An 18,867-nucleotide genomic window follows, 5' to 3' on the forward strand; every position below is an offset into this window, starting at 1 on the left:
ACGTCAAAACATTAGTTGCGCCTCACATTTCCCCCTCCCGGTCACGCGCCCCACCTGTTAGGCCTTTGCGCCCCACAGTTTGAGAATCACTGGGCTATAGGGCCAGGGGGAGAAATGGGGTTGGGCCTTAGTCTTTGAGCAATGACAGGCAAAGTAACTGGCAAAATCTAACCGTTGTGCGCACAAAACCGGGCCTGTAAAATCTAGTCTAGATGGTGCAGGCATAAAAGTTCTTTAGCTATCAACTCTTCATTGTTGCTGAGAAGGAGGTTGTTTTGGCACAATTTTTTCAGGCTTTTAATCCCCTCCAGGTAGGCCCTCTCATTGGGCCTCATTCCTTAATATGTGGGCAAAACTTTTCTTACTCTTAGCCCAAAAAGTGCATGCACAAAACAACCGCCGGATTCATGACACATGCGCACCAGCACATTTTGTTCTCAACATCGTGTATATGTTTGTGAATCAGAATTATGCTAAATTGACAGGTGCGTGTCCGCTGTCTGTAATTAGCATTCTGCTATGCCCCTATTTCGCTATATAAGGACAACGGTTTGGTCTCTCATGAAGAGAGCCGTGTGCTGAACAGAGAAGTTGAGTTATAAGAGATGGCCCCAAAAGATAAAAAGAGAAGCATATCACAACAGCAGCAATTGAAATAATTGTGTCGGAGGTAGAAGACACAAAAGGCACTCTATTTCGTTGCATGTGACAATGAAGACATTTTTTTTATCGCAGACCAGAAAAAATAGGAATTAGGAGTAAAGGAATAGCTGGTTCAATAGACTTATGATTCTCTGTTGGCCTGCCTACAGGGCTGATGAGGAACCTGGGGTTGTTCTTGTTTTTTCCTATCAATGATGAAAAATAGGAGGTTCAGGCATTTTGGGGAACTGCCTTGAAAGTTAATGGTTAATTTCCAGGCTAGGTGAAAATCATCTAAATCGTTGGAACGCCACTTCCTTTCCAACTTGTCTGTTTTCAAATTTTTCTTCCTCTTGTATTTGGTAAAGTTCAGACATTAGTTTTTGCAGTTCAATAATCCTTTGGCTGAGCACAGCACAGCAACATATCCTTGTCCCAAAATTAAACTTCTGTTCTCCGCTGCCTGCTCCTTGTACATGGCCATGCACTCATCTGCCACTCGTACCAGCTGACTGCAAGTCCTTGTCTCTGGTCCATGGAGCCCCACATTGGCCTCAATTGTGGTGACAATGCCACTGGGGTCTCCAATATACACAGCCAGAGAAGAAAAAAAAATTACCAGCATTTTAATAACACGAAGAAGCTCACAAAACTGTTAACTTAAAATTGCCAGTTATTTCAGCTGGCACCTCGGCTTTGCAGCTCAGCTGTGTTCGTGTCTCTCACCATCTGTCTCTCTCTTTGCCGGCTCTGTGTCTGCCGTTTGTGCAAGAGGATCAATCAGTTAACAGCCTTCAGCTGCACTCATTAATCCTCTGGTACCGGTAGAGGTGCTCTCCGTGCCACCGCTGTAACCACAGTATTGATGAGAAATTAATGTGATAAAGAGGGAGAAGGCGAAAGAGAAACTCTCCATCTGTCCCCCGACAACCTATACCTATGGCAGCCTAACTAAGAGCATGTCCGAGACAAGCCTGGACTGCCTCTAACTAGGGTTGCAAAATTCCGGGAATATTCAAAGTTGGAAACTTTCCATGGGAATTAACGGGAATAAACTGGGAATTTTGTGGGTAATTTATACTATCTTGTCATTAAAGACATAAATATAAACATTTTGTTTTGTCATAGGCTGATTTGAGCCCTGAGGAAACTTTGGGTACTTGACTATATGCTTCTGCATCTTTGCGTCATTCTTAACATAGGTCTTTGCACAGTATTTGCAAATGTATACATCCTTTCCTTCTACATTGGCTGGGGTGAAATGTCTCCACACATGAGAGAGGCATTGTTCTGTAGAATAAGATGAGAAAAAAGCTTGTAAAAAAAAACTAATGCAATGCCAGAGATATAAATAGCTGGCCAAACAATCGGAATCGCCTTAAAAATATTTTTTAATTGATGGATAAATGAATAGAATCAGGCTAGATGAATAGATGAACAATCCTCAATCAGCATATATATATTAATATATCACTATATATTTATATATATCATCGACTAGTCCTGCACACTACAGCAGGCCTCAATAGCCCTGTTGTAGTGTGCAGGATGCTGGCAATTTTCCGCGTGTGATGGAGAAATGCACAGTGGAGGGTTGCAGCGTGTGCTGCATTCCATACATCTTAGATAGAGTTTTGAATGATGTTTTTAATGCTCAGCGTTTAATTTGCGTATTTAATTATTTTCAAAATTCCCGAGCTTAATATTCCCATGGAAAGTTTCCAGAAATTTACCGAAAATTTTCCGCCCGTTTGCAACCCTAGCTCTAAATATAAGCTTTATGGTAAAGGAAGGTTTTAAGCCTACTCTTAAACATACAGATGGTGTCTGCCTCCCGAACTGAAAGTGGGAGATGATTCAATAGGAGAGAAGCTTGATAGCTGAAAGCTCCGGCTCCTACTCTGCTTTTAGAGACTTTAGGGATGACAAGTAGGCTTGAATTCAGGGAGCGCAGTGTACTAATGGAGTGATTGGGTACTATCAGCTCTTAAAGGTATAATGGTGCCATATTATTAAGAGCTTTGTAGGAGAGGAGGAGAATTTTAAATTAAATTCCGAGTTTGAAAGGAGGCCAGTGTACTGAAGCTAATACAGGACAAATGTGATCTCTTGTCATGGTTCTTGTCAGGAAACAAGCTGCAGAGTCTCTAAAGACTTAATCCTGGAGCCTGATGATAAGGAATTACAATAATCAAGTCTGGATATAACTGGATGTAGATTGTTCTGCATCTTTGTGAGACAGGACATTTTTGAGATGTTACATACAGTAAGTGAAAGAAGGCAGTCCTTGAAATTTGTATCAAATGAGAATCATAGGATGAGTCGGGATCAAAGATAGCTCCCAGATTCCTGACAATTTCACTGGAAGCAAGGAAAATGCCATTTAGAGTTGCTTTGCATTAGATAATGCATCTCTAAGGTGTTTCGGGCCAAGCATTTAAACCTCTGTTTTATCAGAGTTTTTCTACAGGTTTTGATGCCTTTTAAACATGCTTGAAGTCAAGTTAATTTATTACATCGTACTGGGCTTATTTACAATTATAACTTGGTGTCATCCGCATAGCAGAGCAAATTTACAGTGTTTCCTAATAATTTTTCTAATGGAAGCATAAGATTAATACAAATTTGGTCCGAGCAGAAGAACCCTGTGATCAACTTTGGTGTGCACAGATGATTAATCATTCATTTGCACAAATTAAATTCAATCTGATAAATAAGAATTAAAAGAATTGCCTCTGAGATTTCTGTACTTGAGGATACTTTGGCATCATTTAAGGGCAGGAGCAGGTAAATTACATTTTGAATAGTTAGATAATGTGTGTCTAATGATCCTTTTGAATTCTGTCCACCAGGTCATGTATCAAGCGTGGCTGGCATCGCTCCACGCTCATCATGTCTGTTCCCCAGACTTCAGCGTCGAAGGGTAAAGTCATGCTAAAAGAATACAATGGCCATCATATTGAAAGTGAACACATCTTCCGCTGGATGACCTCGCATGTGGCTCATCGAATCAAAACCCTGCATCAGTCTGAGCAGCTGGTGGAAGAGTGGCGCTTTGACCCTGCCCATCCAGTCAAGATGTTTCTGTTCGCCCATCTTTCCCAGCCCCCTGTTTTCTTCTCCTCGCTGTCCATCAAGTTCACTGGCAGGATTGAGTTTATCTTTGTGGATGTACGTCACTGGAGTAACGATAGCAGCCTTCCAGAGATCGGTGTGACACATAGCCCTGCCTACATCCTCAAGATGCCTGAGGGCATCTATCGCTATGGCAACAGGTGATGGTTGCAAGTTGACATGATAGTTATTATTTATTATAACAACATTAATGTCTTGGATTGTCTGTTTCTTCTTTTTTTCTCCCTGTTTCCCGTCTGTTCCACTCCTCATCATCCTGTCTAACGCCCCCCTGTAGTACGGGCGAGTTCCTGTCCTTGGCTGCCATGGACACTTTCCTGCGTTCAGTCCAGCCAGAGGTCAATGACCTGTTTGTACTTAGTCTGGTCCTCATCAACTTGCTGGCTTGGATGGATCTCTTCATTACACAGGTCACTACCTGCTTTTTGCATTAGACTCATCACTCTTTGATTTTAAAAAGAGGGAATTTACTGCTATGTACTCATTGCTTTTATCTGCAGCTGTCATGAAGCCGGCTGCATACTTCTTTCAGGGGGTGACCCTATCTGAACTGAATCATTGTGGATCATTGTCTGAGTCCACCCCTACTTCACAAAACTTAATTACTTCCTTTTCTTCCTCCCTCCAAAAGATATGGAAACTTAGATGACCAACATATAAAAACAAATGAACCCAAGCACATGTGCTGTTCAACACCCACATACAGATACAAGTATGCCAAGCTCAGACGGATGCAACGTTATCAGTCTTTACTTGGTACAGCAATGTTGAAGTGAACACTACCAGCTCAGTTCGATTTAAGTTATAATACTTACACATACTTGTACCTGAGTGTACTGAGAAAAAAAAATTCAATTGTTTTTCTGATGGTGAGATGCAATCAGAGGATCCATCTTTTATCCAATGAAAATGTGTCTGCTGAACACAAGAGCAAGGTTGGGTCACTGTACAGAGCAGGCTGAAGTTTATCTTTGCAGTTAGAGATTTTACTCACAAAACACAACAACTGACAAACAAAGTCATTTTCTACAGCCTTGAAAACCCAACAACATTAAGTAAAATGAAGAATACATGGTTGCTCCTTTTATCTAAGTTAAGGCTCCGAATATTTCTTTCACTACTGAACAGACATTTTCGACACAGAGCTTGAGAGAGAATAGAAACATACAGTTGGTTCTGTATTAACTCTCCAATTATTTTTAAATTAACATGTATTTCATTGCCATGGACAGGGAGCAACAGTAAAACGATTTGTAGTTCTGATCCGAACACTTGGAACCTACAACTCCATACTGCTGGTGTCCTGGCTTCCTGTTCTGGTAAGAATCATCTACACCACACACTTCTAACATTGACTTCTTTCTCTGTCAGCGGCATGAATGGTTTTTTCGTGTGTGAAGAGCCTGTTCCAGAAAGGTGCTTTAGCTAACCTGAACCCAAACCTGAACACTTTAGGCACATTTTGTTTTTGTCATGCATGCACACAGGCACTGGCTGGTCGTTTCATATTATACCACACAGGCACGTGCCGGATAGAACCCTAGTGGTGCTCAAGCACTGGCCCTTTTGCCCTGGATGAGAAAAGTGCCCTTCTGCTGGAGCCCAATTTTTTCTTCATTCATCAATATTTAAGAATAAAAATTACTCTCTCTGTCATCAATTCCCCCCAAATGTGTTTTGATATCTGACGGGCATTTATTAGAGTTCTTGTGAGAATTTCGGCCCGACATGCTCCGCGGCGCTCACAAGCCCCCGCCACGCACCTCCCTCCGCCTCCACCACTTGGTGCTCATGCAGTGCTGACTGAGCGCTAAACGGCTGCAGCCACTTGTTCTCTGACCCGCATTATCAGACAAACAGGTAATGACGGTGTTTGTTCAATCCTCCAACGTTGTTTGGTGATAAATGAACCACAACATTAAGTTGCAACTGGTCCGACGTTTCCTAAAAAATAAACAAACAAAATACTCACGAAATCCGTGATTTCAAAGCCTTGTCCAGCTGTATCTTGGCCATCAACTATTAAAACAATTGATGGAGAATCAGTAACCCTACTGGTCCAGGAGAGCCCAACACATCACTAACCCTAAAGCTAGCATATTATTTGGTTATTCAATATGGCCTTGTTTTGTCTGTTTTTGCCTGTTATTCATTTATTTATTAAATTTGATCATTTGAGTTAGTTTGTTAACAAAAATAAATATCCTACTGCGTTTTTTATTTATTTATTTATTATTATTATTTTTAATTTCATAAATAATTTTGGCGATGGGTGCCCTTTTTTGGGGGTTTGAGCACCCTCAAATTGTTTGTGGCCGTGCCTGATACCACAGGTACCATAACACACCTAAATATGCAGCAGTGCATCAGCTTTGGCAGTGAAGACAAAAAATGAAGCTATTAAACCTGAATATGAATGTAAAATTAATCTCCGTTCTGTGTTTAAGGATTACACCAGCAGATTTGAATGTTTAAGCCAAATGACTAGTAATAAATGTAGTACTAGATACCAGCTGAGAAAGTTCTTCTGTCAGACTTTCACTTCAACACATGAATGCTAAACCATCCCTGTGTTACAATACCAATGTTAGCTGACACAATTTTTTTAACTGAAAGATAACCTTTTTGTCATTTTAAAGGGTCCATATTGTGTCAAATACGTTTTCTGGGATTTTATTATCCGTAATTACTTGAAGGGGACCAGTAGGGAGCCTCAAAGTATGAAAACAGTCACTCCGCTGACTTTTTCACTCAGTCCATTCTAAGAAATATGTTATTGAACGTCTTGTTTCGTACTTCCTGTCCGTATGATGTCATTCGGGATCGCACTAGTCTATCGGCCCCACCCAGCCGGTACCAGTCCAGCCTCCGAGCCCACCACCACCACTCCCCACCCCAGCTCCCCTCCACACAAAACGGTACACCAAGCAGACATGATGCTGAGCTAGCAGCATGTTAGCTACCTCAGGCTAACCACATCAAACAACTCTGAAGAAACACTGCAGTGTGGAGGGATGCAAGGAAGAGAAGGTGTCTGTGCACATTCCTCCTAAGAATGTTACTGTTTCAGACCAGCAGTTACACTTTATATCTTCTGATGTACGGTGTCGCTGTGCTCACTACGGAGTAGGGGTGAAAAACTTCCTGCATATTTGTAGGCGGACCTGCTCTCCATGGAAGCAGGAAATGAGTATTTGAAGAGGAGGCACGTTTGACATCGTAACGGAGACGATGCAGACTCGCCTCGGTAAGATATCCTGTTATCTAGCTTGCTATATAAACGTGTACGTGTATATATACCTGTGCGCAGGATTCTAGAATCCATTACAAAAATATGGTTTAAACTTTTTTATAACCAGTTTAAAAGCATAATGTTATCCTATTGCCTGACAAACGTCTTCTTTAAACATATATTTATTGGTTTTACACATTTACATCAATTTACATGCATATAAGAACCTTCCCCAACCTGAATATATGGCAGTAAAAAATGACAGTAAATCATACAAATATCTAGCCTGGATGCCAGACGAACTTAGCCCCGCCCACAACATTTGAGGTCGGGAAGTTCGATCTGGAGTTGCTCCGTTTGGGAGAAATTATACCCGGTTCAAAAGTGACCGGACCAATCAGATTGTCAGGGCGGGCTTTATACGAGGATGGACAGATGATCAACAGTAACGTAATCAACTACGTCATCAAAGTGCGCTTGGGTTGAATTCATTTTCAACAAACATGCCTGCCGCTGGCAAGCTGAGATGTGTAGATGCTGCCATTGAGTCTGTTTTAGAAGACATCGACAGCGCATTCATTTTGAAAGAGGAACAGAGAACGCGGAGGCGACGCCAAAGCACCGCGCTGCGCTAATCCCTATCGCGCCGGCGCTTGGCTGTTCACACCGGACACTGAAGAGACGCTGAACCGCCGGGCAGCGCTAATAATATCACCCGTTGTTCCAGTAGTATTCAAGCATATACTTACTTGTTGCTCCGACATTAAGCAACAGCGTCCCAACATTTGTCTTTCTTGGTGTTGTCTTTATACAGCATGTTCCGAGGATCATACAACTCACTGCACTTCTCCACTTCAATTATTAATTTAATGTCATCCATGTTGAAGAACTTCTCCTCTGTTTGCTCTGTTAAATGTCGAGTGTCGAGGGTAAATTACGTATTCTCCATTCAAGCCTATGTGGAGAATACGTAGCCCCCCTGTCTCTCTTTTTATCTTTATGACTGCTTGTGTGGCTGTAGTGGATGGGCAGAGGGGGACATTTAATAATGTCATTGCTAAAATTAAAACTCCAGGACAACAAAAGGGGACTTTAAAGTATGGGATGCATATTTGATCATTTATATCATATAAAATATGTCATCAATATCGTTTGAAATCATTTTTCAGTGTGTTTCCTGGTGCGATACACTCGCGTCAAGCGCAAAAAATGGACTCGACGCCAAACGATTTCTGCACGGCGCGAGGCAGCCTTGGTGCAGCATGGCGCTTCAGCCTCCGGTGTGACCAGCACAAAGGTTTAACATGGGAGTGGATGGGAGCCAGCTGTTATTTAAGGCTTAGCGCTGCGCTTAAGCGTCGCTTCAGCGTCCGGTGTGAACCCGGGTTCGATTGGTTGTAGGTCTATCCTATTGAGACAAGAGGCATTTTTTTTTCTGGTTCGGTTGAAACACGCCTCATAATCACAGCCCAATGGAGCGGTATCAGACTCACATTCTGGCTAGAATTGTGAGTATGACAACGTCAGGCTAACAAATATCACAAAAATTGCCACGTTATGATTAAAACATTAAATTTAAGAAGGACAAAAACTTACAATGAAAGTACTAATTTAGTTTAAACTAAATTAAAACAAAAAATTGAATAAATACAGTTAGGTCCATAAATATTTGGATATTGACAAAATTTTCATCATTTTGGCTCTGTACACCACCACAATGGATTTTGAATGAAACAATCAAGATGTACTTTAAGTGCAGACTTTTGGCTTTAATTTGAGGGTATTTACATCCAAATCAGGTGAACAGTGTAGGAATTACAACACATTTTTTATGTGGCACCCCCCTTTTTAAGGGACCAAAAGTAATTGGACAATTGGCTGCCCAGCTGTTCCATGGCCAGGTGTGTGTTATTCCCTCGTTATTTCATTGACAAGGAGCAGATAAAAGGTCCAGAGTTCATTTCAAGTGAGGTATTTGTGTTTGGAATCTGTTGCTGTCAACTCTTAATATGAAGTCCAAAGAGCTGTCACTATCAGTGAAGCAAGCCATCATTAGGCTGAAAAATCGAAACAAACCCGTCAGAGAGATAGCAAAAACATTAGGTTTGGCCAAATCAACTGTTTGGTACATTCTTAAAAAGAAAGAACGCACTGGTGAGCTCAGCAACACCAAAAGACCCGGAAGACCACGGAAAACAACTGTGGTGGATGACAGAATTATTTCCCTGGTGAAGAAAAACCCCTTCACAACAGTTGGCCAGATCAAGAACACTCTCCAGGAGGTAGGTGTGTCTGTGTCAAAGTCAACAATCAAGAGAAGACTTCACCAGAGTAAATACAGAGGGTTCACCGCAAGATGTAAACCATTGGTGAGCCTCAAAAACAGGAAGACCAGATTAGAGTTTGCCAAAAAACATCTAAAAGAGCCTGTACAGTTCTGGAACAACATCCTATGGACAGATGAGACAAAAATCAACTTGTACCAGAATGATGGGAAGAGAAGAGTATGGAGAAGGGAAGGAACTGCTCAGGATCCAAAGCATACCACCTCATCAGTGAAGCATGGTGGAGGTAGTGTTATGGCGTGGGCATGTATGGCTGCCAATGGAACTGGTTCCCTTGTATTTATTGATGATGTGACTGCCGACAAAAGCAGTAGGATGAATTCTGAAGTGTTTCGGGAAATATTATCTGCTCATATTCAGCCAAATGCTTCAGAACTCATTGGACGTCGCTTCACAGTGCAGATGGACAATGACCCAAAGCATACTGCGAAAGCAACCAAAGAGTTTTTTAAGGCAAAGAAGTGGAATGTTCTGCAATGGCCAAGTCAATCACCTGACCTGAATCCAATTGAGCATGCATTTCACTTGCTGAAGACAAAACTGAAGGGAAAACGCCCCAAGAACAAGCAGGAACTGAAGAAAGTTGCAGTAGAGGCCTGGCAGAGTATCACCAGGGACGAAACCCAGCGTCTGGTGATGTCAATGGGTTCCAGACTTCAGGCTGTCATTGACTGCAAAGGATTTGCAACCAAGTATTAAAAGTGACAATTACATTTATGATTATATTAGTTTGTCCAATTACTTTTGGTCCCTTAAAAATGGGGTGCCACATATAAAATGTGTTGTAATTCCTACACCGTTCACCTGATTTGGATGTAAATACCATCAAATTAAAGCTGAAAGTCTGCACTTAACGAACATCTTGATTGTTTCATTTCAAATCCATTGGGGTGGTTTACAGAGCCAAAATGATGAAAATTGTGTCAATGTCCAAATATTTATGGACCTAACTGTATATACATAAGTAAAATAAACTACAGTCACAAAGATGGTACAGAGTACAGCACACATTCCTCACAACAGATCAGTCACTTCACATTTCCAATGTCTCTTCAATTTCACCATTTTTAATAAAGTCCAAAAATCTCCCCGATACGGTAAAATTGAGAAGCTTTCTTCCTAACTATATAAGTTAACTTTTCAAGAGCCAAGGGGTAGAGAGGGGCAACGAATATTCTTCCATGACAGAGCGATTGAGAGCCTGGCCTGTAGAAGGCACAGGTCAACCATTTGTCTTTCTCTATTGGACAGAGAATAATTGTTTGGATGCTTAATATACATAGCTTAGGATTTAGAGGTACTGGAGAAAAGGTAATTTGAGAGATATATTGTATCACCGAAAATATTAAACCCCAATCCTCCACTGAAATGTCCTCTTGTAAGTCCCCTATCCACTGCTGTCTCTTACTTTCAGAGTTGTCTATATGGTTTTCCACCAATAGGTTATATAATTGAGTAACCAGCCCTTTGCTGGAACAAGTTTTTGTAGAAAATATCTCCAGTGTGGACATTGGGGGTTGTTGAACTGAATTCTTTAAACATGTAAGAATAAAACTTCTAAGTTGTAGATATTTAAAAAAGTGTTTCTGTGGTACATCGTATTTTGCTTTCAGCTCCTCAAACGACAGTATTTTCCCTATAGAGATCTAGTAGTTTAATGATGCCCTTACTTAACCATGCTTTAAACCCCATGTCATTCTTAGCTGGGCTAAAGTGTTCATTGCCCCAGATAGGTGAGAAACAGGACAACACTGGGAGATCTCCAATATATTTATGCACTTCATGTCAGACAGTAATGGTGTTTTTCACAAAGGGATTATCTGTGTTTTTTCTTAGTTTCTTAATGGGAGCAGAGTATAAAAAACTATCCAGCGTCAAACCCTTTGAAGACAACATTTCAATCTGTAACCAGGGCTGAGCATCCTCTTTAGAAAACCAAAACACGGCGGCCCTCAATTGTGCAGACCAGTAGTACCACTGTAAATTTGGTAGTTGTAACCCTCCCCTATCATAAGGCAAGTATAGAAGAGAGAGTCTAAGTCGTGGCTTCCTGTTGTTCCAAATAAAGTCTGAAAGCAGCTTCCTTACTTTAGAGAAAAAAAGAAGGTGGAGGAGCTAATGGGATTGATTGAAAAATGTATAAGAATTTAGGCAATATATTAATTTTAATTAGGGCCCGAGCACCGAATGGTGAGAGGCCCTATTGAATCTGTAAGGATTTTTCTTATTATTATTTCCCTTTAGGGGGCTTTTTGAGTGTCAAGACATGCTCAAAAAGTTATGAAACTTTGCAGGAAATTCAAGGTGTACGGATATTTTAGTATTCTGGAATAATTTGATTTGGGCGTGGCAAAATGGCTCAACAGCGCCCCCTGGAACACAGCCCCTAGGTTTTGCTTTGTCCGATCTTCACAAAAATCGTGGCCTACGTGTATCATGACCAGACGCACAAAAAACTCTCGAAGGGCATTATGAAAAACACAACAGGAAGACCGCCATTTTGAATTTAGTGGCCATTTTGGCCATATTCCACATTTTTACTTTGATGTACTTGTCGTAGAGGTTTCATCTGATCAACTTCAAATTCAGATGAGTGTCATCAAAACAAAAAAATTATCAAGGGAATTTTTTTTCGTCACACCGTGTGACCGTGGCATGGCGTCAAAGTTTGGCTACACGCCATCAAAACACGAGCATCTGTATCCCGGACATACATGGTCCAATCGAGTCCAAACTAGACAGGTAAGACAAGAGTCCCGGCCTGATGACATCTACACAGAAATAATGACTTCAAATCACAGCGCCCCCTGGTGGCACCAGGAAATGTCTTGTTTTTTGCTTGTCTTACACTTGGATGTATTTCTCCTCATCCATTGACCTCAACCATGTCAAACTTTATCAAATGGGTCTCAAGACATTGATAATGAAGGCATAAGATAACTGTAACTTTTCGTCAAACGCCATATTAATGGCGTGGCATCAAAGTTCATCAACTCGCCGTGAAACACGAAATTGCTGTAACTTCAGTGTTAATGGTTCTATCTCACTCAAACTACATGTGTGTGGCAAAATCCCCCCCCTGAAGATATTCATATGGTTTTAAGGAAAGGCCGTGGCAAAACAACTGACTAGCGCCCCCTAACGAGCAGCCCCGGCACTACGATTGGCCGACATGTACAAAAATCGATTTGGGCTTGTGTCTTTTCATAAGAAACAAATAAGTCTCTTGGATAGATATGCTAGACCAAACAGGAAGCCCACCATTTTGAATTTAGTGGCCATTTTAGCCATATTCCACATTTTTATTTTGATGTACTTGTCGTAGAGCTTTCATCAGATCAACTTAAAATTCAGATGACTGTCATCACAACAAGATTGAGATAAAAAATGATTAAGGGATACATTTTTCGTCACACCGTGTGACCGTGGCGTGGCGTTAAAGTTTGATTACACGCCATCAAAACACGAGCATATGTATCTCGAACATACATGTTCCAATAAAGTCCAAACTAGACATGTAAGACAAGAGTTCCGGCTTGATGACATCTACACAGAAATTATGACTTGAAATCACAGCGCCCCCTGGTGGCAACATGAAGTGACATGTTTTATATTTTGATGAACTGCTCCTGGCTGCTTTACAATATACAGCTCAAATGAGCTCAGTCAAGTCATTGAATCAAGGTCAGAATTGTGACATTTCCTCAAACCATTTAAACATTGAGGTGCGGCGAAGGATCATCCTTTGCCAAAGGACACGATGTTTTCATAAGTCCACTGTGCATTGTCCTATCACTACCAAACTTCTGTCACATGATAAGAGTACAAGCCTGAACAGCTCTATGTGTCAATATTTCCTCAGTGTCATAGCGCCACCTACTGATTCGCCAGGAAACAGGAAGTACTTTGTTAATCCACTCTGCATTATCCAACCGGCTCCAAACTACTGACCTATGATCACAATACTAATCTGAACAGCTCCACATATAAATATTAGTTCAGGGTCATAGCGCCACCTACTGATCAGTGTGAAAATTAAGTTGTGTTAACATTGTCCAATTGACGCAAAATTGCTCACGCTACATCAGAGCGCCTACATGAACAGATCTATATGTCTGTGCGTAATAATAGTGATGGCGCCACCTACTGGCAAACCTACTGCCGCAGAGCGCAAAACGCATGAAACGTGGAGAAGTGCATGCTCGATCGATGATTTGCGCTTGGTCATCGATCGCTCTCTCCACCGACCGCAACAGGCTTCAACGTGCGGGTGCTCGGGCCCGCCAGTGCTACAACGTAGCCCTAGTTATATTTATTCTTCCTAGTATAGACAGGCAAAGTTGTCCATCTTTGGACATCTTCTGACAGGTTAGCTAACATGGGCTCATAGTTAGTTGCACTAAGGGTGTTTATCTTAGGGGTTATTCTAATACCTAGATATTTAAAACCGTCTATAGCGTTTACAAATGGGTGAGAAACCGTTGGATTCCTTCTCTCCTGTTCATTTAGGAACATAATAGAGGATTTACCTTTGTTCACCTTAAAACCAGATAAGCTACCAAACTGGCTGATCAACTCTAAGAGGGATGGTATTGATTTAACAAGATCTGATAGAAATACAATGGTATCATCTGCATACAATGCTATATGATGTTCCAGATCCCCTGTCCTAATACCACAAATTGAAGGGTGTGATCTTAGTGCTAGTGGTTCCATTGCTATTACAAAAAGTAAAGGTGAAATTGGTGAGCCTTGTCTCGTGCCTCGAAAGAGTTTAAACGGTTGTGAAATCAAATTATTTGTAGATACTACTGCAGATGAATCAACAAACAGAATTTCAACCCATCTACGAAAGTAATCATCGAACCGAAAACGCCTAAGCACCTCCAGGAGAAAGGGCCTTTCGACTCTGTCAAATGCCTTCCCCGCGTCAAGTGACAGGATGGCAGTGTCAGGGGCCCCCTCCCATACGTGAACTATGTTGAGAACTCTCCTCACATTGTGGAACCCCTGACGATTTTTAACAAAGCCATTTTGGTCTGTGTGTATCATGGGTGGTAGTGCGGTCTCAAGTCTCATAGCCAAGGCTTTAGCAATGATCTTTGCGTCAGAGTTCAAAAGTGAGATTGGTCTGTGGGAGGCACATTCTGTTGGCGGTTTACCTGGCTTCAGAATAAGCGTGATCAAGGCACTTCGTAGCGAAGGGGGAAGGTAACCCTGTTTAAAGGATTCTGCATACATATCTAACAAAGGAGCTATTCATTTTTCTTAAAGGGGACATATTATGAAAAAAACACTTTTGTGGTGCTTATACACGTTAATTTGGGTATCTGGCATGTCTACCGTCCCAAAAACTCTGAAAAAAAAACCTCCCGCGATTTGTTGTGGTTCCTCTATGTAAGAAACTATACGATAGAGTGTGTCGAATGGGAATACGACCAGAATTGACGTCACAGTCGGTCTACATGGCATATCCCCCTGGAGGCGGAGATCTGGTGGAGGAGGAGACCGGGTTACGTTACGAGCCACAGCACCCTCCTCAGCTCGAGGCGGCGGGTGTTAGCTGGGAAGCTAGCCAGCCAGTGAGCGGGGTCAGAGGCGGAGATCTGGCCGAAAAGCAGAGCCTGCGGTCGGGGTAAGTCACAAGCCCAAGCCCCCTCCTCAGCTCGGGCTCGCTGGGTGATGTCGTCGGGATGCTGGCTCCATGTCAGCGGCTTGCTTCTGGTGGACTTGTCTGTGTTTGTTTACGGTTAGCAGCAAGGAGCTAACGCTAGCTTGCTGTTAGTTTGTGTTTAAAGTTGCAGCACTTTCTGGAATGGCTGCTTGTGCACGTTTTTACAGCAGTATTGCATGTGGCAGCCCACCCGGGAAGCAGCGGAGATCTGGCCGAGAAGCAGAGCCTGCGGTCGGGGTAAGTCACATGCCAAAGCCTCCTCCTCAGCTCGGGCTCGTTAGGTGATGTCGGGCTGCTGGCTACAATCCTGCGGCTCGCTTCTGGTGGACCTGTCGGTCTTTGTTTACGGTTAGCAGCAGCCGCCTGACTGATCTCCCCACAGACAGGGGAGTGTTGACAGTGTGTGTCTCGTGTCGCAGTGAGTGTCTTCAACTAGAAAAGCTGTTGTTTTGTTTCGGTAATTGACAGTGACATGTAAGCTAGGTGGCGTTAGCCTCATAGCAATCATTGCCCGGTTTGTCGGCCGGCGGCAGCGGCAGCGGGCAGCCGGCTGCTCGGTGGTGGGTTGGTCCCCGGCTGTACCCGGGCGGCTCACTGCGAGGCTGGCGATGCTCCCACTGACTTCACACACCTGAGAGCCGGACACGTCTCACCGGCTCAGGGTTCCCCAAGTCTGCAGGGTATGTCTCATTTTCATCATTGATCATTATCGATCTGTGACAAATCTCCAGCCTGTTACGGTTAGCAGCAGCGGGCTAACACTAGTTGGCTGTTAGTTTGTGTTTAAAGTTGCTTCAAATGGCTCCTTGTGCACGTTTTTACAGCAGTATTGCATGTGGAACCCCGGCCGGGAAGCATCGGACTGGGAGGTGGGGGGAGAGATCTCATTTCGGGTCCGGAGTGGAGGAACAATGCTCTCGGAGTCATAGCTTGTGTGTGTGTGTCTGGCGCCCCGTGCACGCAGCAGGTATACATACAATGCGTTCGGAGGCTAACCCGAGTCGTAGCTTCTGTGTGTGTCTGTCTTTGTTAGAAAATAGCACCGGAACATGTTCCAGGACCCTCCCGGTCTCCGGCTGTATTGTACCCGTGCTAAGGCGCTCGCTCAGCGGACAGCTTCTCCTGTGATGCCCGGGCGGCGAAGCGGAGGGGGGGAGAGAGCTGCGCCTTATAACTTTTGTGGCCCGTACAGATTTGCTCCACGCACCCCGAGCTGCACGAACCGGTGCCGGTCACCAGCAGCTCGTTGCCGCCTCCATCGCTCGCTTTAAAATAAACTCATACCTGGGGTTTTAAGTGCATTTCGCCGCAAAAGTTGCAGCAGTGTTAGCCTCCAAAGCTGTAGCCCCCCACGATCCCTTTGTCTGTGTGTGTGCGCGCGCTCAGAATATATGCCCTGTATGAATAAATATACACATACAATTATATAGTGTATACACACATATCTAATGCATGTATTTAAATAATGTACATCTTTATCAGAAGTTGTAGTAGTTTGAAAATTGTAGCTTCAATGAAGAAACACAACAAACGGATACAGAAATATATAGGACAGTGACTTAAAATGATTTTAACAACCTTAAATATGCTAAGGGGAGATTTAAGATGTGTGTGTGTGTATGTGTGTCGGGGGCGGGGCCGTGAGAGGGGGGGTGGGTTGTTGGTGAAAGGGGGGGGGCGGGGCACTCAAAACAGGTCAATCTGAGGAAGGCTGTTTTAGACAAGGTAAAAATGGCGCTGTTTTAAATGATCCTTGTGGTGTTTTGACAAAAAAATGTTACATACATTTCATTAAGACCCCAAGGAGCCATATCAACTGTGGTGAAATGGGCATAATATGTCCCCTTTAAATAATTTATAAATATCGATTGGGATCCCATCGGGGCCTCAAACGTCTTTTTTAATCACAATAATGCAGTCCGAAGAAGACTGTTGTTTCGTTTGTTGATGTTTTGATTGCTGATACATTCCCTGTCCTTTTGTCAACAGTAAAAATGGATACTTGATTTTTTATTTATTTTGAGCATTAGCACTTGGCCTGTTCTTGGTTCACAGAAAAAGGGAAACTTGAAATTAAATAAAAAAAATTATATTAGTGCTTTGTCTGTCATTTTAAATGGACAAAAAATTGATTTTTCTTTGTTTTTGTATCAATAGTACCCTAATATGCAGCAAAGTTTATTAAAAGACATTTTTTCCTAGATTAATCATCTATCAAAATAGTCGTTAGTTGCAGGACGTTACTCATTACTCGGGACTGAAACTCCGTTGTGAAACTCCTACATTGTCCGACTGTCCTGATAAACTTGAACAAACATGAGGACGGTGTAACTTACCATTCAGAAACATCTTGTTGTAACCGCCTGTAATGTCTACCCTCATCAAATGCTGCTAGAGACTTTGATTATTGATGATGTTCTCCTGCACGTGGCATCTATTGCACTTCTGTTCGTCCTGGGAGAGGGATCCCTCACATGTGGCTCTCTCTGAGGTTTCTACATATTTTTACCCTGTTAAAAGGGGTTTTTAGTAGTTTTTCCTTACTCTTGCTGAGGGTTAAGGACAGAGGATGTCACACCCTGTTAAAGCCCTATGAGATGAATTGTAATTTGTGAATATGGGCTATACAAATAAAATTTGATTGATTGATTGATTGAATGTGTGGCTGGTCTTCTATAAATGTATCCAAACATACCAGCGTGACTTTCAGCTCTGCTCACCAGAGTGAATGTGCCAGAATGAGACTGGTGATAGGCCTGGCTATGTGTCACTCAAAGTGCAGTCAGCCAATCAGAGGAAGGGGCTCAAGAGGCAGGCGAAAACAGCCTGTACTGTCTGCAGCTCCAGAGAGAGGCATAAGAGAGGACATGGAAATACACATTGCAATTAGTGGTACCAATACCTCAAATTATCTCCCAGAAGGGTGTAAAATAAGGGCCCTTTAAGTCATTTTTGAAAGTTTCTAGATTTTTTAATATCCATCATTCCTTTCTGTAGTGGTAAAAACTGGGTCTGTTAATTTTGGGCAGCTCTCTCATGCTGTTATTTAAAGGGAACATATTCTGAAAATTCCACTTTTTTAGTGCTTCTACACGTTAATTTGGGTATCTGGTATGCCTACCGACCCAAAAACTCTGGAAAAAAACAACTCCCGCAATTTGTTATGGTTCCTCTATGTCAGAAACGTCATGCTTGAGTGACTGAGAGTGAGCTTCAGTATCATTCTCTCGTCAAAATGAAATGGGAGTCTCTCTAACATGGTCTTGCCCCAAACATTGTTACAACCATTTCATTAAGACCGCAAGGAACCATATCAACTTGTGGTAAAATGGGCATAATATGTCCCCTTTAAAAGCTGGATGAACCTCAGTCACCCATATACAAGACTACTTAAACTGAAATCAAATAATATATTCCAATAAATTAGCATTTTATTATTCATATTGTTATAGTGTTTTATATTAATTTACTATGGGGGCTTAAACAATGATGGAATGTTACTTAGTACATCTACTCAATTACTTTATTCAAAGTTTAGGGACTACATTGCTTAAGAGTAGCAATATAATTTAACTTTTCTACATTTACTCCATTAGATCTCAGATGCATATATTCTACTTTTTAATCCACTATTTTCTATCTAGCTATAGTTGCTATTTTACTAGCAGAAGTTTTGCATACAATGTGTAATAATAACAATATACAAAGAGTGCATTTATTGTAAAAATGGCCAAGTTAATGTCCAGCCAGCCCTGCCTCTGAGGTACAGGAACACAGTGGTGGCTGCAACTCCCTGCATTAAAGCCTGCAAACATTAGAATATGTAGGAAATAGGATCT

At 42.2% G+C, this 18,867-nt stretch overlaps 1 protein-coding gene across 4 annotated transcripts in view; it reads left to right on the forward strand.

Annotated features, from left to right (window-relative positions):
- rnf103 (ring finger protein 103) overlaps positions 1–18,867 on the forward strand; it is a 50,391-nt gene that overhangs the window by 28,976 nt on the left and 2,548 nt on the right. For 2 of the 4 annotated variants that reach the window (XM_053428485.1, XM_053428487.1), the window contains 3 exons: positions 3,495–3,917; positions 4,055–4,187; positions 5,010–5,096. In XM_053428485.1, the coding sequence (XP_053284460.1) occupies positions 3,495–3,917; positions 4,055–4,187; positions 5,010–5,096 (643 nt within the window). Of the gene's footprint in view, positions 1–3,494; positions 3,918–4,054; positions 4,188–5,009; positions 5,097–18,867 lie in introns of those variants that run through there. The other 2 variants (XM_053428486.1, XR_008339494.1) reach the window with 2 other exon arrangements.

This window comes from Pleuronectes platessa, chromosome 8 (assembly GCF_947347685.1).
Source record: "Pleuronectes platessa chromosome 8, fPlePla1.1, whole genome shotgun sequence".
NCBI classification, from domain to species: domain Eukaryota; kingdom Metazoa; phylum Chordata; class Actinopteri; order Pleuronectiformes; family Pleuronectidae; genus Pleuronectes; species Pleuronectes platessa.